Source organism: Aythya fuligula, chromosome Z, assembly GCF_009819795.1.
Source record: "Aythya fuligula isolate bAytFul2 chromosome Z, bAytFul2.pri, whole genome shotgun sequence".
Classification (NCBI taxonomy): Eukaryota; Metazoa; Chordata; class Aves; order Anseriformes; family Anatidae; genus Aythya; species Aythya fuligula.
Window position 1 is genome coordinate 12,383,618 of NC_045593.1, and position 26,722 is coordinate 12,410,339.

The 26,722-nt window shown below is 39.6% G+C and overlaps 2 protein-coding genes across 5 annotated transcripts; one reads left to right on the top strand and one right to left on the bottom strand.

The window, feature by feature from the left end:
• Positions 1–670: 670 nt before the first annotated feature.
• On the top strand, positions 671–15,084 carry DNAJC21 (DnaJ heat shock protein family (Hsp40) member C21). Of its 3 annotated transcripts, none has more exons than XM_032206036.1 (12): positions 671–791; positions 1,086–1,179; positions 3,879–4,002; positions 4,886–5,008; positions 8,152–8,456; positions 9,005–9,156; positions 9,514–9,601; positions 9,853–10,011; positions 10,598–10,637; positions 11,902–12,086; positions 12,497–12,572; positions 13,281–15,084. In XM_032206036.1, the coding sequence occupies exons 1-12, from the start codon at positions 695–697 to the stop codon at positions 13,443–13,445; spliced, it is 1,608 nt and encodes a 535-aa protein (XP_032061927.1). In that variant the 5' UTR covers positions 671–694; the 3' UTR covers positions 13,446–15,084. The 3 variants fall into 3 exon arrangements, with proteins under 3 accessions (XP_032061927.1, XP_032061928.1, XP_032061929.1); XM_032206037.1 differs by having other exon boundaries at positions 12,500–12,572; XM_032206038.1 differs by lacking the exons at positions 11,902–12,086; positions 12,497–12,572; positions 13,281–15,084 and adding an exon at positions 11,712–11,893.
• Positions 15,042–25,816, bottom strand: AGXT2 (alanine--glyoxylate aminotransferase 2). 2 transcript variants are annotated; one of them, XM_032206039.1, is made up of 13 exons: positions 25,716–25,816; positions 25,160–25,344; positions 24,730–24,853; positions 23,535–23,629; positions 22,325–22,418; positions 21,696–21,789; positions 20,520–20,620; positions 19,321–19,413; positions 18,361–18,493; positions 17,641–17,729; positions 16,526–16,675; positions 16,100–16,198; positions 15,042–15,801 (listed from the first exon to the last, which is right to left on the bottom strand). In XM_032206039.1, the coding sequence occupies exons 1-13, from the start codon at positions 25,749–25,751 to the stop codon at positions 15,691–15,693; spliced, it is 1,404 nt and encodes a 467-aa protein (XP_032061930.1). In that variant the 5' UTR covers positions 25,752–25,816; the 3' UTR covers positions 15,042–15,690. The 2 variants fall into 2 exon arrangements, with proteins under 2 accessions (XP_032061930.1, XP_032061931.1); XM_032206040.1 differs by lacking the exon at positions 19,321–19,413.
• Positions 25,817–26,722: the final 906 nt, after the last annotated feature.

Here is a 26,722-nt window from a genome sequence, read left to right on the forward strand (position 1 = left end):
ATAGGTAAGAGGCAGTAGCTGGACTGAGTACCAAAAACATGTGCCTACATTAGCCTGAAATATATCTAACTACCTGTTATTATTACAGGAACAGTGCTTTTAAGCACTGATTATGCATAAGAATGCACAATTCTGTTACACAGTTGTACACAGAGACAAGTTTTTTGGTACAAAAATTGCTGTTCACTTGGTTCAGTTGTATACCCTACTTAGGTTTTGTTTCTCAAAGTTAGCCATAGAGATTTTTCCATATAGAAGCTTTAAATACGTTTCCAGTAGTGCTTAAAAGTTGTTAACCTCACACTGCAGCTTTGAAGCACCTTTTGATTTGGGGTTGTACTTCCCTAAAGCTTTCGGGGAGCTATCAGTGAGCCTGCCTGTTTGGCAGGGAGCTCCTCGTGAGGGAGCTGCGGGCTGCCATGAGGCTTCCCCTCAGCCTGCTCTGCTCGGGGCTGACCAAACCCAGCCACCTCAGCCTCTCCCCGCAGCCTCCCACCCCTTCCGCGCCCATCTCGCACCGCCCCGCAGCACGGCTGGGCAGGGCGATGCGAGGAGCTCTGCGGGGCTCCTCCTCCTCCTCGCTGCTCGGGCTCCTTATGGCTCCACCGGCTCCTCCTCCTCCTGCTCCGCCCGTTCTGCCGGCCGGCCGGCTCTCCCCGCAGCCATCCCCTGCCCGCCCCGCGTCCCCTCCGCCATGCGGTGCCACTACGAGGTGCTGGGTGTCCGGCGCGACGCCGCCGAGGAGGAGCTGAAGCGGGCGTACCGGCGGCTGGCGCTCCGCTGGCACCCGGGTACGGACGCCGGGCTCAGGCGAGGCGCGGCCCGGCCGCAGGCCCCAGCCAGGCGGCCCCGGCCCCGGTCTCGGCCTCCCCGGCCGTGTGGGGTGTGCGGTGGGGCGAGAAGGGGCAAAGGGAGGGGAAGGGAGGCTCCGGGGAAGCCTCCGAGGTGCCTCCGGGGCCGGGTGGAGGCGCGGGGGAGGGTGGGCACCGCACCTGTGGCGCCCAGCGCTCGGCCCTGGTTCCTTCAGCTCTTGTGATGGGGGCTGCTGATAGGCTCTGTGTAAAACTCAATAAATTACTTCACAGATAAGAACCTAGAGAACGCCGAGGAAGCTGCAGAACAGTTCAAGTTAATCCAGGCGGCGTATGATGTGCTCAGTGACCCGCAGGAGAGAGCCTGGTGAGTTGTATTTACCTCCTGGCAGACTGCAAAATGTGCGTTTTTCACCCCCCCGTGTGCGTTTTTTTCCCCCCTCTTCTTTGAATTCACCTCCTGGCCTTGCTGGTGGTGAGAGTGGGGCCTCTGTAGCAGCTGGAGTCAGCCTTCGTGGTGCTTTGCTCCAGCAAACCAGTAGTTGAGAGGCCTGAAGCTTCCTGAGGAGGCGTAGCTGCAGACCCACACCTTTCGCGCTGTGTTTTTGCGAGGTGGTGTAGGGCTTGGACACTGAGGACGTTCCCTGGGGATGTGTTAGTGCTGGCCTCAGTTTCCTCCTCCTAGGGTGGGAAGCAGTTTGCATGTTAATGTAGGTATCCCTCTGCTCACGTGGTATAACCCTAGTCTTTCCTACCTATGTTTCTATAACAGCCCTAATTTGAGATATGCACATGCGTCTCCTTTTAAGAGGTTGCTAAGTTAAATGCTCCGCATAACATTTTTCAAATGGGCTGAAGCATCGGTCCATCTATCTTATGCAGTCAAGAACACATAGGTACTAAGTTTGTCCTTCCTTAAAGTAGTGTTTTTCACTTGAAATATGCTAATTTATGGTGTTTTTTTGTGTGTGTGTGTGTGCGTGCGATTTTTGGGTGGTTTAGATGTTCTCCTCGTTTCTGAAAGCTCACTGAAACAGCTTGCTCAAATGCTAGTGCTAGGTTTCTGTTGGGAAATTGTTACTATAGTTATTGCAGGTAAAGTCGTAGTAGGTAAACTAAAGGTCAAGAGATATTTAAGAGATATATCAAGAGGTAGGACCCAGGGTTTTTTCTCTCTAAAAAGAGGGAAAAAAGTGCCCTCTTGGCTGCCAGGGCACACTGCTGGTTCACATTGAGCCTCCTGTGGACCAGCACCCCCAGATCCCATCCTGCTGGCCTGCTCCCCAGCCACTTATCTCCCAGGTTGTAGCTGTGTCCCATTGCTCTGTCCCAGGTGCAGCATTCATCATTTTCCTTTGTTGAACTTCATGTCGTTGATGATCACCCAATATTTTAAGGTATCTAGACCCCTCTGCAAGGCCTCTCATCCTTCCAGGCTGTCAGCAGCACCTCCCAGTTTACTATCACTGGCAGACCTGCTGGATGTGTTTCGCTCCTGCATGCAGATCATTGATAAATATGTGGAACAGGACTGGCCCTAGAATTTAGCCCTGGAGAGCACTGCTAGTGACCAGCCACCACCCAGACACAGCCCCACGCACTACACAACCCTCTGAGCTCTGCCACTGAGCACCCAGCATAGTGTGAACCTGTTCATGTCACGGTTGGACAATTTGTCTAGAATGATGCTGTGAGGGACAGTATCAAATGCCTCCTAAAATCCAAAAAGATTAAGTCTTCCACCTTCCCTTCGTCCACCAAGTGGGTGACCTTATCACCGAAGGAGATCAAAGTACTAAGGCTGGACTTCACCTTCTTGAACCCGTGATTGACTATGCCTGATAATTTCTTTGTTCGTTAACTGACTTTCAGTAGCATCCAGGACAACCTTCTCCATAACTCTTCAAGGGTTTGAGGCTAATCTAAGGTCAACAGTTTTCTGGGTTCTCTCTCAAGCTTTTTTTGTAGAAAAGTAGAGTATCGGCTAGCTTCCAGCCAGCAGGGATCTTCCCAGACTCCCACAACCTCTGGTAAATTGTTGGGAAGGGTCCAGCTGTAACATCTCTAACTCTTTCAGCACTCAGGGTGAATCCTGTCAGGCCCCATGGACTTATGAATGTTTTGATGGTAGAGCTGTTTCAATTTTGGTGACCTCATCTGGAAAGCCAATGCTCCCACAGTCATGGTCCTCTAATTCAGAGGATCAGGCAGCCTGAGATTTGTCATTACTCTTAAAAACTGAGGCAAAAAAGGCCTTAAAAGGCTCTGCCACCTTTGCCAAGTATTAGTGTTTTCCTTAGACCTCCTCTTGCTGTTGACATAATTGAAAAAGCCTTTTTGTTGTCTGACACCACGGTGACCGGTGTCAACTCAGGGTGGGCTTTGGCTGTTCTTGTTTTCTTCCCACGCTTGCAAACCGCAGCTCTCTCATCTGCTTGTGAAGCCTGACCTGGCTTCCAGAGGTCATAAATTTTCTCCATCTGCCTTCGTCCCAGGAGGAGCTCCCTGTTCAGCCAGTCCAGGCTTCTTTTCCACTTGCTTGACTTGTGGCACAGTGGGACTTCCTGCTGATGGACTTTTAAAAGGTGGTTCTTGAACAGTGACCAGCTCTCATGGACCCTAAACCCTCTAGAGTAGATTCCCAGGGGACGCTGCTAGCTAGCTGCCTGAGAAGTTTAAAGTTTGCTCTCTCAGGTCTAGGTTGGTAACTCCACTGACCTTTTTTCTCCCCACATCAAAAATAACTCCGTTATTTCATCATGGTCACTATGGCCAAGACACCTGCCATCACCTCTCCTTCAAGGCCTTCCCTGCTCTCAAACAACAGATCCAGGAGAGCACCCTTCCTGGCTGGCTCACTCGGTGCGTGTGACAAAAAGTTAATCTTCAGCATGCTGTAGGAGTTTCCCAGGCTTGCTTGTTCTGTCAGTATGATATTCCCAGTGTGTGCCTGGGAAGCTGAAGTTTCCCATAAAGAGAAGGGTTACTGATCGAGAGATTGTGCTGTTACCTGTCTCATACTGGGATCTGTTTCCTTACGTTACTGATGCTATGAATTTTTGTTAGGTATGATAACCACAGGGAGGCCCTGCTGAAAGGAGGGGTTGATGGAGACTATCAAGATGATAGTCTGGATCTGCTGCGCTACTTCACTGTCAGCTGTTACTCTGGATACGGAGATGACGAAAAGGTGATGAATTAGTTCATCTTCAATGAATCAATTTAATTTTCAAGAAAAATGTCAGCATTTGCTTAGTGTTGACAAGCTATGCATGGAGTTATTGAGCACAGGTGGTATAACAAGTGTTTGTATTAATCCACACTGGTTATCTAGGCGAGCTTTGATTCCTGCTTATTAAAAATTACTTAGTCAGGATTCCTAACTGAACTGTACAACTACAGGGTTTGTCTATGTTACTTACATACACTGTATAGTGAGGCATTCCATAGCATCAGTTTGTTCAGTAATGTCTTTAACAAACTAGAATGCTTCAAGCTAAGGAAAGATAATATGATAAGAGTGCTTAGGTGAAGTGTTCTTCCAATAATTGAATTCCCTGTTGGATTTTAAGATAATCATAATTTAACAAGCTCTAGGTGATTAGAATAACTCCTCTCAGAGAAAGTCCTTATGTCTTTGCATTACTACAGTAGGAGTGAGTTAGCAACATCTTAATTTAAAAAAATAAAGATACAATTGGGATACATTCTTAGCAAATTTTGTATTTGGAACTTCCTCAAAGCTTGGTCCTGTGTACCTAGAAACTTATCAACATCTGCATGATGTATCCTTTTTGTTCGTTTGTTTGTTCAAAGTTTAATACAGGTGTTTGAAGTTTGAGAGAGACAGACGCTGAGGAATGAGAGGATGGGAACTTTGTTAAACAGAAGGGTCTTGCTGAGAAAATGCTTACAAGGCCTTTACTTGATTGCAAGTTGCTCTTGGAAACTGTAATTTTCTCTGAATTGTAATTTTTTCTGAAATATGCTACTTAATGTAGCTGAACATCTGTGCATTTATTATTGAGTAACATAGAATGAATCATAGACTTTTTTTTTTTAATTAATTTCAGGGATTCTTTACAGTCTATCGACGAGTTTTTGAACAGATTGTAAGAGAAGAAATGGAGTATATGACCCAGGAAGATATTGAAGAATTCCCTACATTTGGATATTCCCAAAGTGACTATGATACGGTAAGAACAACTGTAAAAATAAACTAAAAGTAACACAGTTGTAATTACTTTGTGCCACACTGAAATCAAAGGAAAGGCTCCTGATCTCTGAGGTGAATATTAAAAACAAATATCTACTGTCTCTTAGACCATTACTATAAAGGAAGTGCTTGCAATATGATTCATAATACTTAGGTGAATCAAAAGTGTCATTTCCTGTTGGACTGTATTAGTAGTCAGGCTTTTAGTGGTAGTGGTAGGTTGGCAAACAAACATGTCACAGGGCTAACCATCAATTATGCCAATGAAAATTAAGTGCAATGTTAAGCTTTGCTGGAACAAGGCCTTAAAAAAAAACACAAAAGGATTTTCTCTTTACATCTTGATGAGAGTAGTTCACCAGTATTCTATTGCAATATACAATACAAATAAATATACATTATAGCAAGAGATAGAGAAATAGAGAAATGTATTACTTCTTATTAGCATACAGTATTGTGCCTTATTTAGGAAAAATAAAACTCATTCACTGCATAACATAGCCTGTAGGCAATGAGATATTTGGTTGACCTGCCGTGCGAGCTCCAGCTATGATATTCCTGTCATCTACAATTATTCTATAGTAGGATTCAACTTGCAGAATATCGCATGCCTGCCTTATCTGGAGAAAATAATGCGTAGAGGACACTTGAATTCTTCCCATCTGGTTTATCAAGCATTTGTTGTATTCTATCAGACTTCTGTTTTTTAAAGGTTGCTAGTTCTTCTGCATTGAAATAGTAAAGTAATATTTGTTTTCCTTGTACTCACAAATATTCCTCCTAATTTGCTACTTCTCTCTGTCTCTTTTAGTAGCATTGTACTGTGTGCTGAATTATTTATGAAATATAAAATGATACATACCTTAAAAAAGAGAAACTCTGACATTACAAAACTAGGCTGGAGTTAGAAACACTGTTACAAATCAGACTAAGAAGTGCCAGAATGGGTGTTTGAATTTGAGGAAACATTACAGGATGGCTTAAAAATTGAAATATTTCCTTGGGAGAGCATATTAGGTGTCTATGAAATTGTTGAAATCTATCTGTTGCTAGAAAAATCTTGAAACATCATTTGGGAGCTCCTTGTGTTGAAACCATGGAATAAATATGATTATAGACCAAAAATTGTTTTTAATGCTATCAACTAGTAACTGCCAAAATGGCTGTAGTTCTAGAAGCAGCATCATTATACATGTGCCTTGTCCACTCTGTTCTGGAAGCTGAATGCTTGCTTTTTTTTTTTTTTTTTTTTTTTTTTTTTTTTAATGGGATCTAGTGATTTTTGGAATTATTTAAGGGAAGGTAAACTTATTTAAACAGAAACTTATTAATCCTTCTTTGCTTATATTCAAAGAGACAGTCAGAAGAATTGCTGTGGCCAAATTTCTGCTCAGTGGGAGTATGGTGGGAAAAGACATTTAGAAGGGAGATACAAAAACTGTACAGAGGCTTTAAAATTTTTGGTGTGAATGTTCTCTGATTCAGCCTACAGAGTTAACTCCCAGAAAGTTTGAGAGGTGACTCAAAAAACATGAGGCAGTCAGGGAAGATATTCTTATGTCTGTGACTTAACAAGACTTCATGAGAAGAGAATAATTTTAGGTCAGTTAGATGCAGAAACAGAAGCAATCAGCTCCAATTATATGTAGTAAGCAAAGCAAAATCCACCTGAGAGTTCAGCAAGAGCTGGTTTGTAGTCTTTTGGAGTGAGGACTGAGGTGGCCTTGTATTTCAGGTAGCCGCAGAGGAGGAGGAAAATCTCACAGCTCATACAGCTGGTGAAGGGACAGGTGGTTCCTGTCATCAGCTGATGGCCTTGCATCTTTCTACACAGAAAATTCCTCCTTCTAGAGCACAAATTTGAGCTAATAGTCTATCATCACTTAGATTATTGGACAAAATGTCCAATATGTATATATGTCATAGATATATATAGCTGGATTTTAGTGGCAGCAGAGAAAAACTTAATAGCTACTTACCTGCCAGAGCCCACAGCCATGAACATTCACATGTAGATAAGCTGTTAGAAATTAGTGTTGAGGAGATAATAGCTGTAGCCCAATGAATACCAGTGACATAAGGAGAAGAAGAAATACTGGCAGAAGAGATGTGAAACTGTTAAATTGAAGAACAGGACTTAATGCTGTGAAGTGCTCCAAAATACAGAACAGTAGTGAGCAGGAATAAGTAGTAAAAAGTCAGTTTAATGGGCAAATAGTTTTTTAAAAAATTCAGACATATTTTGTTTCCCAAATGTACAAAATGCAGAAGGTTAGTAATTATTTGGAGAGGAATATAGAGAATAAAACAAAAAATTGTTATGCAACCTTAGTAATTCAGTCTTTGCTCGTGAGTAGTAGAAGAAAGGAGAATAAGGAAAGATGATTTGCTGTTTCTTCTAATGTGAGAGCTGGAGGGCATCATTTTAACCTGCAGTTATATAACACAACAAAACAGGAGTAAGTGCATCTTCACATAAATCCTCGTTGAACTGCACAAGTCACAGCTCTGTGTTACTCTATATTGCCAAAAATTTACATAAATTAGGAAAATAAATATTAAACATTCACAAAAGAAAAATGGATTGAGGGCTATTAAACAGTTTCTCTCTCGTTCTGGAAGCAGAGAGAATATAGTGGGGAGAATCAATATTTTGTGTTTGCCATATGTTTTTTTGGTCTTTTTGTGCTGGTTGTTGGCCGCTGATAGAAATGTACGGATGACCTTTGGTGTAATGTGATACAGTGGCTGTTACACAATACACGTGTCTGCTTATGTACAGAATGTCTGATTCTGGTTTTGCTTTCCCGTTTGAAAGGAAAAATACAGCAAAGATAAGTGACTGAGCACTAGCGTTAGCATGGTCCATTCCTAAAAGGGGATAATTCTAGAAACTGGAGTTTAGAATAGTTTAATAGACAGGTTGTTGGCTTGCTGCGTTGTGAAATTTTAAAGATTTCTCTACAGGTTTCTCTAAACCTTCCTGTGATTTATTTATATTATACTCTGGGGAAGAAACAGTGGCCTGTATAGAAATCTCTATGCAAAACTGCTACAAAAGACCTTGGTGAGTTCTTAGCCCCCTCCCTAATAAAGTGCTTTGTTCTTTTTTAATTTTAACAGGTAGTCCACCCTTTCTATGCATACTGGCAGAGCTTCTGTACTCAGAAAACCTTTGCATGGAAAGAAGAATATGACACACGACAAGCATCAAACCGCTGGGAGAAACGAGCAATGGAAAAAGAGAACAAGAAAACTAGAGATAAAGCAAGGAAAGAGAGGAATGAACTGGTCCGTCAGCTGGTAGCCTTTATTCGTAAAAGGGATAAAAGAGTACAGGCTCATAGAAAACTTGTAGAAGAGCAGAATGCAGAAAAACTTAGGAAAGCAGAGGAATTGCGGAGGCAGCAGAAACTCAAACAAGCCAAGTATGTAAATGTGGAACAAATTGTTTATTTTAAACCTGGACAACTATCCATGTGGGTGCCATGTAGAGTTAGTTTCTAATGATAGCTGCAGTTGTTCTTTCAAAAATCCTTGAAAATTCTTTATTAGTCTTGGTCTCAAGTGTAACCTTTTAAAAAATTGTATTGTAGTATACCAAGCACGCTTTTGTAGCACAGAGTCAAGTAGCAATGTGCTAGTGGGCTTTGCATTGCTGTAATGTACATGGGATCGTGTAGCAGGTAAAAGCAGCTGTACTTCTTTTAGGATCGAGCAGACTTTTCCCGCTGTGAGCTTGATATTTACCATGCTGCAGTACTTTTCCTGCCTGACATTCGAGCAGGATCTGCTTATGCTGATACCTCCTTACTTGCAGTGTCAGTATGCCCACTGACATAACCAAGTACTTGCTTAGATTTCCAGGCCCTCCTGAAATACTGGAGAAGAGCAACTTATCTTTTAAATAATACAGTTTCTGTATTTCCCAGCTCATAAATGTGAAGTAGAAGTTACTGTATTACTCTACTTACAGGCTTGCTGAGCAGTATAAAGAGCAGAGCTGGATAACTATGTCAGATCTGGAGAGGGAACTGCAAGAGATGGAGGCACAATATGAAAAGGAATTTGGAGATGGATCAGATGATGATGAACTAGAAGAACAGGAGACAAAAGAAGGCATCGAAGGTATGGGGTGTGGTGGTATGAGCTGTGGCAGGTTGTTGCTGTGTCAATATTGGCTCACTGCACCTCAAGCCACAGCTTCGCAGCTCTGGTGCAAGTCCTGTGCTGTGCCTCCAACTGAGGTGTGCCAGGTTAGAGGCTGGCTTTCTGATGTTTTCCATGGAACATGAGAAGACATCAAGCTACAGCTGTTCATTTATGCTAATGTATGATTTGCTGATATGGTCTTGATTTCTCTGCACATCAGCAATACTGAAGAAGCTGAATGTTAGTATTGTGACTTTCTTGGGGTTTTAAGAGTAACTTACTCAAAAATTGGTCCTCTGACTTTGTCTCTCCAATCCCCATTTGTTTCTTCAGACAAACTGAGTGACGAGGCTGAAGAAAGTGAATTTGCTGATGATCTCTACTGCCCTGCTTGTGACAAATCATTCAAAACTGAGAAAGCGTAAGTGTGTGTGTGTATGGTTGGGAATTTCTTCATGCTGGGGGCAGGGGTTGTTGCTTTTTAACTTTTAAAAAAGCCTTTTAAGGACTCGAACTTCACATCATGGTCATTGTCTTCTTTCCAGTAGAGACGTTGTCAGGGTGTAATTTTCCATTCTTAGCAGGATGGATAATGGGCCAGTTATTAATTTATTTGCAAATGCAACAATATCTGCTCAGCTACCTGTAGTAACTATTTGCTGGTCTTCACAGCATGAAGAACCATGAAAAATCAAAGAAACATCGAGAGATGGTAGCACTGTTACGACAGCAACTGGAAGAAGAAGAAGGGAAATTTCCTGCATCTTTGGATGATGCAAATGGAATAGATACTAAAGAGGATGAAGAAACAGAAGAGATGCCCAAACAAAAGTACTTAAAATTATTTTTAGTTATGTTATGATTAATGATTTAATTAAAACTTGAAGGGCTAAAGAGAGCTTCTGACTTAATTTATTATCATGTTGGAACTCATATTGTGAAATTCAAAATATTTCTTTGTGTAAGAGTATCAATAGAATGCATGCATTAGTATGGCTGAGTTCAGCTGTCAGATTTTTCAGATGGGAACATCCTACAGGCCCAGTGTTTTTTGATGTAGTTATGGGACTCTTTGTCAGTTGGGTGCTGGCACACGCAGAAAATGAGTGTACTTGAAATTAAATTGAATTTATTTAATAAGTTGTACAACTTCATTTTTTGACTGGAAAAACATAAAACCAACTAGCTCATTACTACCTTTCTGTTCAGTCTGAACAGAATAAGTGTTTTTCTAAATTCAATGAATAGTTAGGAGAACTGTTATTTTCACTACAGATATGAATCGTTTCCTAGTTGTGGCCATTATTCTAATACCATGTTATGATGTTAAACAAAAATATAACTTCATAACTTTCTAGAAATTGTATTCATTTTCACTTTCTTTCAAAGAGTTCATTTTGCATTCTTATCTTTACAGGCTCTCCAAGAAGCAGAAGAAGAAACAGAAAACAATGACGGTAGGGAGTCAGACTTAATGAAATTCAGGGAACTTTACAATCCTTTTTATCACATCATATGATAATATGTTTCATAAACATAACTTTATTCTGTTTGTACAGGTCCTACTAAATGTAGTGCTGGTTCCAAAAAGCTTGTGGGCTGAAGTGTAAGGAAAAGAGATAGAAAAAGTTTCAAGAAAAAAGATACAGGAAATACAGGGAAACACGCAGATAAAGAGTGAACACAAGGAATTGATAAGAAAGACGAGCAGTGGCTCTAGTGCAGTAGCAATTTAATTGTTTGGTAATAGTTTTCTGCTTTGGCTGCTAGACCTGGTAAAATGTACTGTTGGTAAATTATTTTTTTTGGCATCTTACTGACACTGTGTGGTTGTTGGAGTGAACACATCCATTCCACCTTTTGCTTGCATTGCAAACAACCAGTAATGCCACCCACCAGAACATGGGTGGCACTCTTGCATAGGTGAGCTAGAACCTTCTTGTGCAGAGAGATTCTTCTGGAAATGTAACTTCCATCCTCTGTGAAGTTTTACTGAGTGCAGGAGTCACTATGGTTTTTGTTTTGTTTTCCTAGAGGTAAATAAATAGCTTAGCCAAGTTTTTTTCAGGTAGTTTTAAGTCCACAAGTTAAGTTTTATATTGCATACTAGAGGTGGTATATGCAATAACATAGTGTTAGGTCAAACCTAATTATCTTGCTTTTGTGACTTTAGCAATTTTGTTTCAGACATGCTCAGACATAGACCTTTGCCAAACTTAGTCTTGACTCAAACTTTGTGTTCTGGTACTTGGAGAAGTTTAGCAGTGTTTTCAAAAGTTAAGGGGGGAAAATAGTGTGTTTAGCTTCTATCAGTAGAGTAATTTTGGCCCAAGTGTCCTAATGCACACATCTGGCACAAAAAACTTTAGCCTAAACAATTACCATTTGGCAAAGTTGTAAACAAAACCACTATCTTATAATGTGAAATGGGAGCCCTGTGATTAACTCTGTAAGTAATTAAAAGCTACCTTTGTTCTTATGTTCTGTAGCTTTTGAGGCTGTTTTATTGGTGTTTCTTCCCTTCATCACAGGTGGTCTCATCTTTCGAAAAGGGAACTAAGATTTTAGCTGTTACAGTCTCACTGAAAACACAGTGTAAAATTCAGAGGGTTGATGGCTTTGTGTGTTACACCCATGTTTTGAGGTAAATGAGTATAACAGTATAAACATAATCACTAATGAACTTAAAGATGCTTACTTGCATTTATTCTCTTTGGACAGATTTATGAGGACTCTTTTGATAAAAGTGCTGATGAGGAAACAGCTGAGCAAAAGGAGGTGCCATGTGTGGACAAGGACACAGCAGAGGAATTGGTAAATGATGGACAAAGATGTGCTGTGTCAGAGGAAAGAAGTGCTACAGAAGATAGCAGCCAAGTAAATGAAGCACAAAGTGAAGTGAAAAGGTGTGCTGACTTGCTATATAGCAGTGATTGACATTCTATGTCATGTCTGATACTGTTAAACAAGTCTAGATTTAAGTCTAGATTTTTCACGCCAAGTAAATTGGGAGGTCTACTCCACTAAATCAGAGTTGAATAAAAATGGTACAAACCAAGGAGTGTTAGGATTTACTCTGGAAAAGGTATTAGACTGCAAATCAGTGCCACACATTTACCAGCATCTGATCCATCATCTAGCTGAATCTTCAGACTGACAGTTGATCATATAAATGACAGTTCTTTTCTTCTGAACACACTTGTGTTGTGCGAAGGAAGAACTGGGGAAATTAGGAGAAACTTTGCTTTGAAAGACTACTCTTTAGTGTTAATTTGAATATCTTGTGCACTGATCTTGCTTTCTCTTTGTCTATCAGCAGTGCTAAGCCTAAAGGTAAAAAAGCCAAGGATGCAAAGAAGTCTGCCAAGGCATCTTCAGAACACCCAACAACGGTATGTCAAATTAGTAATGCTACTAATCATGTAATTTAATTACAAACATGTAATTGCAAACAGGATTGTTGGTTTGAATTCTAGACAAATATTCTATTCCAATTTACTGCTTGTTTTTTTGGTAATTTAAACAGGTGACTTCTCTTCCTGTAATTTTTATTAGAATCTGGGATATTGGAACATCGGATCTTGTCTTTGCAGAGAAAAGTAGGACTAAATTTCACTTCTAAGAGAGTGGCAAGATCTCAGTATTCAAAGCAGTTTAAACAAACAAAAAGTAGACAAGACAGCTGTTGTCATTAGTCAGTACCGTTTGCATCTTTCCCAATATTGATGATTCCCAGTAAGAGTGAACTCTTATATTGACTAGAGCTAAGACATACTGAATTCAGTAAATTTCAGAAATGAAAGTAGTATGTGTATAGTCTTCTTTAGTCAGGTGAGATCAAATGTAATCTAATGTATCATAAATGGGATTTGAAAAGCTTTTGTTTTGTTCTAGGCTTTACTTAGCACTCCTTAAAATTCTAAGAGGCCATATTTGTAATGTTTGTTTTTTTATTGTTAATCAGTAATTGGATTTTAATTATAGAAACAAACAACTTAATCACATTTCATTGTTTAAGAAAAGCTACGTGTAACCAGTTGGTGCATTCTATTTATTATGCATTCTGTAAAAAAGTTAATCTTTCTTTTTTTCCCTTGTAGAATGAAGTTCCCATTCACTGTGTAACCTGCAACTGTGCATTTCCATCCCGAAATAAACTGTTTGAACATCTAAAATTGACAGGACATGCAAAAGCAACACAAGCACCAACTGTAAATGGAGCTGTACACACCAGAAGCAAAAAAGAGAAACGTAAAAACAGATAGAACTTAGATACAGTGACAGTCTCTGGAAACATACATAAAAAATCTCCCAAAATGGAGAAGTGTGTATTGCCTGTATTTTGAGGTAAACAGAGCAGGCAACTCCAACTTTGGAAGGAGGAAGGAAAAAAATGTAACAAAAGGAACGTTACCTTGTGAAGCAACCTGTGCTTTCGTTTGTTTTTACAAGCCGTTCTTTACTGACTGAATTTGGCTTACCCTTCCAGCAGATTTCATGCTGAAGGGGAAAAAATAGTGATTTAAAGCTAGTTGCCTTGCATTCTTGTTGAAACTTGCATGGATGCAACCTATGCAGAAGGAATAAATTATTTTAACACGTTGCTATTTTTTTTGAGAGAAAACTGATTTAAGAATGGACTCTGCTGCTTAGATCATCTGTTAAAGATGAAATATGATCCAGGACAAGGGGAAAAAACAGGCTTTTCTGCCATCCTCAGTGGCCTTTTCAAACTAATTAGCAGACAAAAGAGAAAAGAGTAAGATGACAAAGCTGGTTAATCACAGCTTTGGCCGTCCCTATTAGTTCTGTATGTGCACCTGCATGCCAGGTGTGTGTGAGAGGGACAAAAAACCTTGTTGGAATAAGTAGGGAGGAGGGGGATGAAAACTGAGAAGTTGGTGTTAATGTATGTGAGGTGAGCTGCATGTGGGAAGTCTGTCCCTCAGCACGTTTAACTTACATATTCCCATTTGACTGGGGAATGGTGTGAATTAGAGACACCTGTCTACATTTATTCCTTTGATTTCTAATGAAAAACAAAATGGGAGCTGGTATTATGCCTCTGTTTAAATGCATAATCTGCTTCAACTTGAATAGCACTTAAAAAAAAAAAAAAATGAGACAAACACCTGATTTTGGAGTGTAAGTGTGGGAAAGAACTTTACAAATCAAATTGTGAATGCAGTTAGAGAATGCAATGCTCAGGGAGGGTTGGGGCTCCAGTCTGATAGTAAACCCTGAGAGCTGATAAAAGCAATGATCTTGCCTTATCCAAGTTGCTGTAACATTTCAGCTCATCAGACAAAATTGCAGAACACAGTACCATTGTTGGGGTAAGAAATTATTCAAATGTTACAATTTGAACCAAAGTAAAATGACTAATGTACAGTTCTTGCTAACAGCCAGCAATTACATATATATATATATTTTTTGAGAGTGAGGGAGGTAATGAACTTCTTTTTTTTCCCCAAAAGTGGTTATGTAAGAAATGCTGCACCTTATTTCCCCAGCCAGATTTTGCATCTTGCTAAATGACTAATTGGTGTGCTGTGCAATCCTAAAAGCAGCAGGAGGAAAATAAAAGCATTTTTGGAGAGGATGATGACTGGATTAGAGCCCCATATAAAAAATAATGAGTGTAATTAGAACCTTTACAATTAGTGTGCACAGATTTTATTTTTTTTTGTGCTTTTAGTGTGCACAAATTACAGTGCTTCCTTGTAGTAAGGGTAAACACCTTTAGCACTGTTTGAAACCTGCACTTATGTTCTCCTCAGAGTGGTTCCTAGCCCAAATAACTGTGTGAAATCTTACATCATGGGACTGAGGGTGAGACTTAAACCCTGCATTGTTACCTTTGAGTTAATTATTTTTCTTATTTAAATAAAGTCAAATACTTCATCACTGTCTGTCTTTACAAATGCTCCTGAGTATTGAGTGTAAGAGGGAAGGTTGTGGTGGCTGTGGGTGACCACAGTGGAAGGTGGTCAGGGACTACCCTGCACTGGTCACAGCTGGCTCTGCAACAGTCCCACCACATGCCAAAGCTCAGTTAAGAAGGCGTTTGTGTTGTCTCTGTGAAAACAGCAAATGCTGTGAGACACAGGAACAAGGCCATAGGAGCAAGAGGCACTCCATGGTGGTACCTGTAACACCTCCAGAGTGACAGTAGCCTGGTGGAGGACGTGTGCTGGTGCATAGGAAACAAGTGAGATAGAAAGAACAGCAGAAGAAAAGAGTAAGGAACAAAGAGCAGCAGAATGAAACCACTCTGTCCTAGTGTCACCTGTTGCATTGTTAAAGACAACTGTAGTACTGAACAGTATTTTTACAAAACAGATTAGAGGCATTATTTGAAGTCTGGCTCTGTAAGAGTAGTCTTATGATGCTGACACATTTTATCTTCAAACTATGATTCTTCTTGTCCTGTGTAGATTAGTGCAGAGTCTGGATGGCAAGTATCATGGATTCATTCAATTGCATCTCATGTACAGAAACAAGTTGAGTCTACTTTGCAGCTACTCTTTCCATGTGTCTCTCTAATGCAGTATGAATTACTTCAACAGCGAAGTCAGCATCCTTTTTAGTGATGCACATAGGAGGTTTAATTCTAAATGTCTGAGAAGGAAAAAGAAAAAAAAAAAGACATCATTATACTTGTAGGGAAAGAACACAGGTTATAGCAGCCCTTCTAGGTCAGTGCTTACACTTTGCCACACTATCTAACCATAGGTATGGAAAAATAATAGAACTGCAGAGCTGGGACCAAGGCCTCTTTGATAAGTGTGCCCCGAACTAGTTGAGCACTAGTTTCTAACTAGTTCTAGCACTAGTTTCCGAAAAGAATCAAATAGCTCCTGCTTGGTTTGTAAACCAGGCAAAATCAGTATAGTTAATTTAACCAGAAGTTCTATACCTGATTGTAGAGTCCTCCTCTTCCAATCAGAACACCCATATCTTTACAATCTTCCCAGATCTCACTGATTTCTTCAGTTGGAAGAGGGTGGCGAGTGTCCTATGGAAAGTGAACATTAAACTTAGATAAATTTATAAAATTCTAGATTTATAAATTCTAAGAAAAAGATGCATATTCCAGTTATTCCAATATATCCCACTCCTATCCCTGTCTGAAAACATCAGTTGCATAATTTAATCTGCTTTCTAAAATGGCTTTATGCAATTAAAGTGCACAAGTCACTGTTTACATAAAGCTTGTGAGATATTTGAAATGCTGGTATGTTCTGGCTCATTTTTAGCCAGAGCAATGCTTTCTCACTCCACTTTTTTAAGTAAAACACTCAGTGGTATTGAAAGGAATTAAGGAAAAAAGTAAATGATCAACCTTATCTGTCACCATCTCTATCCCAATCATAAGTCCCTTGCCACGGACATCTCCAACAATCTCAAATTTATCCCGTAGTTTAGCAAGCTCCAGTAGCATATATGTTCCCACATCCTCGCTGTTTTTTTGTAGATGATCTTCTTCAATAGCCTGGGTAAAATGATGCACAATGACAATGTTGCAGGACAAGCTTCTAACACATCTGTTTGTTTAATACCCTGTAAGATCAATGACACATCATCCTCTCATGCTCACAGATACTATGTTCCTTCACTACTGTGGTATTTAAAAACCTTCACTACTGTGGTATTTCATTTTTTCCAATCCACTAATAGCATCAGATTAAAACTGAACATAATATTTTGATGCTGCTCCATCCTTTTGCACATTTTACTTGTTATTCCATAATCATATTGCAGTAATTCATGCTCACACACAGTCATAGATGAAAAATACCTGACCATCAGGATTATTTTCAAAATCTTACCCAAAATATTTTAAAACTTTCTCCAGCACCGTAAGTATATAACTTGACAAGGCATACCTATTGGTACTAGGTAGCCTTTTAGGAAACAGCTTGAGTGCTTTAATTAGATTCATCAACACTCATCAATGCTTTTTAAATGCAATTTTTCATACTCTGCTCTATTCATCAAAGTTCTGACATGCAACCAGCTATCAGCACTGATGTGCACAACTTAATTTACAAACTTAAAGTGTACTTTAATAAAATGCACATAAGAAAAAGAATTACAAAAGTTAAAGTGATACTTTTCCTTTTTTTTTTCCTTAACTCATTTTCTTTCAACTCCATTTGATTTTTTTCCTAACTGACAACCCCTTCAGACTTGCTTCAGATAGGTTCAAAGTAATGTCCAAGATGAAGACTACAAATGACTCCTACTCCTGCTAAAGGGATGAAAATTTTGCAGTAGAACTAATCAGGAACTTGTATTTTTTCCTACACATAAAGTGCCCTGCCTATATATAAATAATACTTTATGTGTTTATACAGTTACAAAATTGTCCACACATAACTTTATAATAAGAACAAATGCAAGCAGTTTTTATCCAGAAAAAGCTTGGAATGCATCAATTCATAACGTTCTCCCTACATCAAGAACTGCAGCTCCAACTACGCAGGCTAAAGGGTTTCCTCCAAATGTATTGAAATGAAGGTTTTGAGCCAAAGAATTTGCAATCTCTAGAAGAGAAAAACAAAACCAAAAACCATTAATTAGTCTTACAGTTGTTTTACATTTGGTAACAGTACTTACCTGTGTTAACTTAAAATATTGCTGTGCTTCTACCCTGATTCTCCAAAGTGACAGACCATAATATTGCCAAAACTACAGTTTAACAGATGCTAAAGACAGACTTTAAAATGGTCACACCTTAAAATAATCTAGTCAGTTGTCTCCTTGGGCCAACATCTACAAATTTTCTTAACCAGACTCAGTGAGTCATTCATACGAATCAAGTAGCTGGCTAACATATTGTCTTCTCTTAGTGCACTGGTTATTAAAACAGAAAATTCAAAGATTTTCAGGATTTCTTACAAGGTATTTCTTTTCAGGATTTCTGTGACAAGGTCATCTCTGTTTCAGTTATGCAATTACCCCATCTAAATAAAGCTTTGCACTGGTACAAGCAGAGCTCTAAGTAAAACCAGTCAGTAATGAGAAACCAATTCATTTACCTCAAAAGACAGCTTGAAACCAAGATCATTAATAAAGCTCAGCTGTTTGAATACACATCTCTCCAGTAAGTAACTATGGTATAGTACATTTTGTATTTGCTCTACTTTAATTCTTATCAGGACAGAACACTTATACCTTTTGTTGTAACAACAGCTGCCATGGGAAAGCCATTACCAATTCCTTTTGCCAAAGTAACAATGTCAGGGACTACACCATGCGTTTGAAATCCCCAGAAATGGCTGCCTGTTCGTCCAAATCCTGTCTGTACCTTTCAAAGGAAAAATCCAGAAAAACCCCCATCACTTTCTCACATTTTACAATATGGCTTCTTTCTCTTTTCATTCAATTTTTGCTGATTTTCATTACACTGCAACCATACCTTGAATCAACTATTATAGAAAGATCCTTACTCAAGTGGCTTTGTACAAAATATTATTTATTATAATTGGGTTCTTCTTTTGCATGTTACACAGCCAACATCACACCATGTCTTAGGCATGGTGAAATGCACAAATATGCTGCAGCTTCCATTTCAAAACGGAGAGGAAATGCAGCTGCTTACCACATTTCAAAATTGCAGTCCTAGAATTGCTGATTTCTACCACTACAATGCTTGACAGTCGCAGTCACTTTGAAGAGTTCATTAATATTTCAAAATGGCCTTAGGCAAGCAAATTTTATTTATGAAATGTATTTGCAGAGGGACAGCAAAAGAACCCCGTTCTAGAGTTGCCAATGTATGCAAACAACACTTGTAACCGTAAGTGTTATTGTGACAATACCACATCACAGCTGGCATTTATTAGTTGCGTATTTTTGTAAATTTACTCTAGACTTCTTCCAAAACTGGAGGACTCAAGCCTGGTACAAGCCTTACCTATGTCTAAAATTAGTATACCATGCTGCAGAATAAAGGCAGTAAAAACTATGAGGCACCTAAGCTTGGAAAGAGGCATCATGTTAGCCTTAAGTGAAATGCTATGTATTTCACAGCTTATTTTATTTCCAGGGCTTCAAGTTTGCCTTCATGTGGATTCTTTCAAAAAGATTTTCAGAGGTACCCCAAATTCTAGAGTTTTTTGTGAAAAAGCTTACTTCATCTGAAATACAAACACCTCCTCTTTCCCGTACTAGCCCGTATGCTTCCTTTAAGAAACCTTTTGGATACTGAACAGCTCCATTAACACCCTGCCAAGACAAATAAACAAACAAACAAATAAATAATAAAATAAAAATAAAATTTCTTTAGGAACAGAAAATGAAAGAGTGGTTTTACTGGGTGACTATCTTTCTACAGTAAGAAAAAAATACCAGCAGCTCTCAGGTAATAGCAAAACAGTAGTCTTAAATTTCAGTCTTCAGCAGTGAAACTGCTTCTGATAGTTTCTGCTCAGGTCACACGTTCCCATCCCACAGGGCAGTTTGCTGTTCCATTAGCTGTGTTCATACAAATGTCTGTGAGGCCATACTGTAAACTGGACCACTGTGAGATAGAGTGGATTAAAGATAAACTGCCAAAACAAGTACCTTGAAAACCTGCACACTGAGAAATCCATAAACTGTGTTTCATGATAAACGTAAACAGAGAATTCACATCCCTCCTTTAGTAAATTTGGTTTGAATACCGTTTCCTCAGTTTCTGTTCATGTTTCCAGAAATTCTACTCTATACCTTGATTGCAATGGCTTCTTAGACTAAAACATGTGAAGGCTTAGGAAAAAGCAAAAACAGAGCAGCTCCAGTTTTCTCTGGTCACAGTTCTCACATTTTTTTTCTTGCCTTTCCTGGTCTTGAGATATATTCTCCATTCCTCCTATTTAACAACCACATACATATACAGCAGTTCTGTAACTGGGGTGAAACACCAAGAGAATGAATACTGTGGCCAGCTAGAGAGCTCCTAAAAACACAGTGGAGAACATGTCTGGGAAGAGGTGGAAAGGAAATTGTGCTAAAGTTTACAGAAATAGTAAATAGAAAAGCACTATGAGATTTGGAAGAAGGTACTGAGATACAAAACAATAGTGCATGCCATACATGCTATCTAAATACAGAAAAAGCAGGTACACTTAATTATGATTCTTTGTTTATCTTTATGAGTAACATTCTAGCTCTGCCAAAATCAGTGACAAAAGCTGAACCTTTAAGAGAGCGCATTCATTCTTCCAAATGTTTAAGGTGTTTAAGTCATAAAATCAACGGACATCCATATTTAGGGTGAAGCTAAAGAGCACCAGATTTGAATATTTCATAATATTTGTGATATCACAACTGAGAAATGCGAAACTACCTACCTGAATTGGTTCACTGATAAATCCAGCTATTGTCTTTGGCACACAAGTGTTCAGAGTATCTTTGAACTGTTCAATGTACTGGTCATTTGCATGACATACACCTGTTTACAGGGAAAATACTTTAAATACAATTTAATTAAAATGACAATAGCAATTTCAAAATATGATAGTGCACATCTACAAGTATTATCCGACTATATGGTAAATATCACCTCTCAAATACATAAAAGTGTCTAAATATCATGAGAGAGTCCCTTATTTTCTCGTAAACCATTTATACCATAAAGACTAACAGTTCTAAAACAGCAAGGCAAAGCTGCCAGACAATGAGATGTTACAAATTATACAGGCTGCAATTGTACAGGATGTAACAATAAGCTGTAGGTTAGAGAGTGTGAAACACCTACATCAACAAAAGGAATAAGCAGATAACTTTTTCAGGGTTCAATTAACATCAGAATAAGACATAAGGAACATTATGTTAGTGCAGATACAAGGCTTCTGGAGGATACAGCTGCATATAAGTGTATACAAATAAAGAACAGAGAAGTTAGTATAGCTAATCCATTCAATGAGGAGGGCAAAGATAAGAAGGAAGTATTTTTTTATGCATGTGAATTAAAACAACAGAGTGCCTCTTGAAACAGTGGGGAAAAATACCATCACTTTTGTTAACTGGAGAGCAGTAGAGGAGCTTTCACACTGTATGTGAATGGATGTTCTGCCTCATAAAGACTTTTTCATATCACTGGCTTCACTTTGTCCTTACTATTTATATTACTCCAAAGCAGCGGAAAATATCAATCAACAAATAGTACTTCCAGATGCACTAAGGTTTGAGAACCACAGCTTTTTGAATACCAGAGCTGATCTTGACAAATGCTTGAAATGAAGGCTAGGATTTTCAGGGAAAAAAGAAAAAAAAAAGAAAAAAAAAAAAGAAAAAAAAAAAAGAATATGGCATGTTGCCTGCCCATATTTTTTTCTGTGAGAAGCAGATACCCATGATTTCTGCAATATTTTCATTAGTTGCCCTTGCAAACCCTAACTAGAGGTCTACTGAGGAATGCTTACCTTTCTTGAGGAGGTAGAAATAACCTGAGCATATACTTTGCCTTCTACAGCCTCCTATTACTCTCTAATCTAAAAACCAAATAACTTTTCTCATTGACCAACCTTCAGAACAGCTGCATTTTCGAACAGTTTGTACTGGAGAATCTCTACAATTGCTGCCTCCCCATGGACCACGAAAAACATCTGGTAACATTGTCTGTCAAGCATAAGAGAAATAGCTACAGATTTGGTAACATCGTTCTAGGAGATGTGTTAATCATACCCAGTAATGACTCTAATTAAAAAAAAAAAAAAAAAAAAAAAAAAAGAGAGAAAGGCGGTTAGAGACAAAGGGCAAATCTAGTTCCAGTGACTTTTCCAAAGAACACTTGTGGAATAATAGCAGGCTTCTCCCACAAGGATATCCCTGTAGTAGCGACTCAACTGATGACTTCCTTTCTTCTGATATTTAAGTTTTGAAGTTAGTCAGCAGTTAAGGTTATCTAAGATTAATGGCAACATTTTCAGAGTTGCTGGTAGTGCTTCAATAATCCAAAGCATGTTAAAACCTGCAAAATACAGGAAGGCAGGCAGATATCACAGCAGAGTAGTAGCTACACTGCAGGAATAGCTACACTGCAGTTTGGTTAGTAACTATAAAGAACTTTGAAGATAGAAATTTGCTAACCATCCAAATGTTCAAATAAAGTGCTAGTTCATTAGATTGTTAAAAAAATAAATTAAAATCTCACTGTTGAACAGCCAAAGCCATTGGCAACACCATGCTTATAAGGACCAATAGATGTCAATCCCAGTGCGTAAGGGCTTCCTCCATGGTATGCTCCTCTGTGCAAACAGACAAAGCACAAGCACATCACTCATTTCCAAAAAGAGACTGTGGCAGTATTAGTTCTGAGAAGGCATGCCTCTGAGATATAAATTATTGGGAAAAGCGTGTGCTGCTACGCTCAAAACAATATTCCTACTGCCTTTTTTTTTTTTTTGCTTTGGTCTTGGAAGGTCCATGACTGTCCATCTGCATTGGTTTCCTGTGATTTCATATGCTGTAATTGTTCACAAGGAGAAGCGAATGAGGACTGGAATTGACAGCAATTCAGACAGGTTTTATGCAAGTGCTTCACAAAGTTCTGCTGCAGCACCTGAGCCCCACAGAACGAACATCTCTCTTCTTTGAATCATGGGAACTGCTGCTCTCTCAAACAGATGCTGCCAATCATTAAACTACGTGGTGGTTTGTTGATAGTTTTATAAGCAAACCAGAAGTTCGTTAAGAAGAATATACAAGCTAGGTGGATGCCCAATGTTCCATTGAACAGAACGGCAGAAAAATACAGCTCCATATAACAAGGTCTTTTATTCTAATATCTGTGGCTGCCTTGGATGCAAAGTAAAGAGAAGAATTGCTTACACTGGTTCTTACATAGCTCTCACCCCTGCACCACCTCTGTAGTTAAGCCAGAAGAGCTGTTAGTGTAGCTGTGCAGTGAACTGTGGTTCAGGGATCTGGCAGAAAAATAAGGCAGCAAAACAAACAAAACCAAAAAACCTTTACTCCGGATAATTTTCAGCCAGACCAGTTCCCTGCTGTGGTTCACTGCACCGCTGTTCCGGAGGTGCCCCCATGAAGTGGAGCACTGCAGGGGTGGAACAAAGGAAGAGAGCAGTAGTTGCTGAAGCCTGCTCTGACCCTGAACGAAGGTCCACTGAAGCACAGCCTGAACATAAAGACTAGATCTTTTTACAAAGTCAGAAAAGCAGAAATTACAGATTGTGCCTTCTCTGCAGAAAAGTCCTAGTACACTGCATCAAATTTTGAACTCCTGTTTTAATTTTCTTTGTTCGACAGGGTGTCCTCAGCAGGTCTGCAGTTACTTCTTGTTTTAGGCATATAGAGACTCATCACACACACAGTGGGTTTGATATCGACCATACCACCATTACCTGAAAGAGATGATGTCGAAGTTACGAGTATATAGCCTTGCCATGAACATCGCCAAGTCATTGGCTTCTGACCCACTGTTGGTTAGATAAACCACCTGTGGAAGAACACTTAGGATTAGTACAGTGCACGGCCACCACCTATTTATATGTCACTTTATAACAGTATGAGGAATCACTTTTCACTGCCACTAAGTGACCTTTCTGCAGTAAATTTAGTGGTATCCATGGACTACGGATGGGAACAAAGATCATGATGACACCAGATAGTACAGAAGATTTTTAAGACATGCAGTCTTCAGGTTTTCCGTCTCACTTCTAAGATGGAACAATGATTCAAAGAAAAATAGAAGTGTTTGGGTCAAACTGAGCATGACTAACTGAATAACCTTCAGACCAGTAAAATTGGCTGCAAAATACCCTTCTGTGTTAGTTACAAGGAGCGCAACACAGAGAAATAACAGTGGAAAACAAGACGTTGCTTATTGGGTTCCACTGAGAATTAAGGGGGATATTCAGCAATCTAAGATTTGAAAACAGCTCAAATCCTACCGTCACTGCTTTTAAATTTAATTTTCAGAAGTGACTGAGACAGTCACTCCCCTGCTTAAGCTATGCAGATGCCTTACATTTACATTTATTTTTGCAATTTCTTCCATTTTTTTAAGACTGCAATAGCTTCACACACTTCTGGTAACCACGTCTCTTTTTATGACCACTTTCTTTTACCTGAAGAAACACAGTACTTTTCTTACTGTTTCTGTGCATACGGCACATGACATTTTGACATTTATATGGTTTACTTACTTAAATGTCAGTAAAGCTCACTACATAAAATACTGTCAAATACTTTTCACTCTTAATTTTTGTGAGATCAAGAAAGTTAGGGCTGACTACATATAAGAGTAGTTAAAAACGTCTCAGTTCCTTCAGTCATTTTTCTCCAGTCAACACTCCTTAACAGTGTTGACTGAAGAGAGAGAGCCAAGCAGAAGAGGAGCCTGTGTCATTATGCTTGTCTGTACCTAAATCAAAGAAAAGGCCTTGAGGGTCATCACGCTCTCTTTAGCTGACAGTCTCTGGAGAGGTTTTTCTTGCTGCAGATGTTGTGGCTCTCATTTATGTATGTAATAAATATTTTCATTCAATAAACAGACACAAGCTTTCCCCATCCCTGCTCCTGTCAGAAGTGAAGTACCTTAAGTGGATCTGGAAGAAGCAAAGTTAGCTTCTCAGCATATTCCTGGATTGATGGGTGCATGTAAATATTAGTAGTATGCCAAAGGCGAGCAAGCTGTTTCTGGATAGCCATAGTAACCTTCCTGCAGGTAGAACAAGGAGAGACACAGGGACTTCATTCAGTGTATGCATATAAATCCACGCAACCCCCCGCCTCTGTTACTAATGCTGAAAATACAGACACTGCTCCATTTGCCCAATGGATGAGCAAATAGATCAAATGAATGAATTCTTCAAAACATAGTGGGAAATGACCTTAATATATAAGGCATGAAAATCCAGTGAATTACGTTCTGTTTTTTTGGCTAACTGTGTCACAGATTAAGAAAGAACAAAACTATCAGCAGCATCTCTTCTTGTATTTTGTAGTGTAAATCAAACACACTTACGGATGACAGTGACCAACACTGACAGTAACGATTCCAGCAAAGAGGTCAAGATATCTTCGTCCTTCATAATCAAACAACCACTGCATATATCCTTGATGCAGCAACAAAGGCTTCTTGTAAAATGTTCTCAGTGCCGGAGAAACATTTTGTTCACGAATCTTCAACATACGTTCATATGAATAGGACTGGCGGGAATAAAAAAGTCAGTATCTGTTCATGCTTTCTAAAGATCCAGACTAATGGAACAGCTCTAGTTCACAGAACACAGGTTTTAACAAATTCTGGCACATAGAGCGCTCTGCAAAACAACGTTTTGAAACAAGACTGCTGTTCTGCATTTATTTTTTCCTGGAAGTCTTCCAAATCAACAATTTAGCCTTAATTACAGAAATGCCACACAAATGCATCTAGAGGTTATACTGTGGTTCTAACAAACAAGCAAATAGCAGAAGTCCTATTCAATGGACAAACTTCACAGCAGATGAGCCGATGAGCCTATCACTCAGATCTCATAGTGGAGTCTTACTTAAATTCAGGTGGAGGATATATTACTTACTTGGTATTTTTCAGGTACAAAGTTGCAAGGAGGCATTTTTGCTTGTACAGAGACAGTGCTTTTCCATTTCTGCTGCCTAAAGGCAACTACAAAATAGAAACAGAACTATCAAACGTGTACCAAAGTGCACATCTGAAAGCATTTCGCAATAAGCTTGTTCACAGGAAATAAAAGCTACAGACAAGGAAAATACTTTGAGGGCTTTCCTTTGGGGAAAACAAAATACTTAAGAACTGTTTGCAGAAAGGCAAAACACATGTTGCTTTGTTTTGACAGAGAAAAACTTAGAAAAATCATTTTCTGACACAAGACCAGAGACAAGGCTGGAGACAAGGCAATGACACAGGTCCAAGGTCCATGCAGGAGATGGGGACATGGACAGGACTGGTGGCGAGGCTGCACACCCCCGTGGCATGGCTGAGGCAGGGACATGGACATGGGTGGAGGTCCTGGGGGGCTCGGGGCTGCTCAGGGGTACTCAGGGCCCCTACAGCTCTCCTCCCCACCTTCCACCCTCACTTCAAAATCCTGAAGTCACCGTGCCGTCCTATCTTCAGCTTAACTCAAAGTATAATTAAGCTGGCATCAGAGAACGTTATCATTCTTCCACATCCCTAACAATCGTTCTCCTTCTGCATCACTAATGTCATCAGAGGAGAACTATGTCCTTTATTTTTCAGTGCTTTAGGTTTCACATGCTTCCTAAAACACATCAGATGAATGAAAAATCAAGTTCCCAAAACGGACCAGACACAATGCCACTGCCTTGAACGAATTAAAGACCCACGAGTGTCCAGACTCAACAAACGTGAATTAAAGCCCTAGGGTCTTGGACCCAGCTCTGCCTGTCGATCTCCTCCAGGGGGACCTGTCCACATCTCCCACCCGCAAACACGGCTCTACGAGGATAAATCCGGGCGTTTCGGGGAGAATCGCTGCCCCCAGCCCCTAAGTGTCCCGGCCGGCCCAGGGCTCGCAGGGCTCCGCTGCAAAAACGCCTTTCTGCG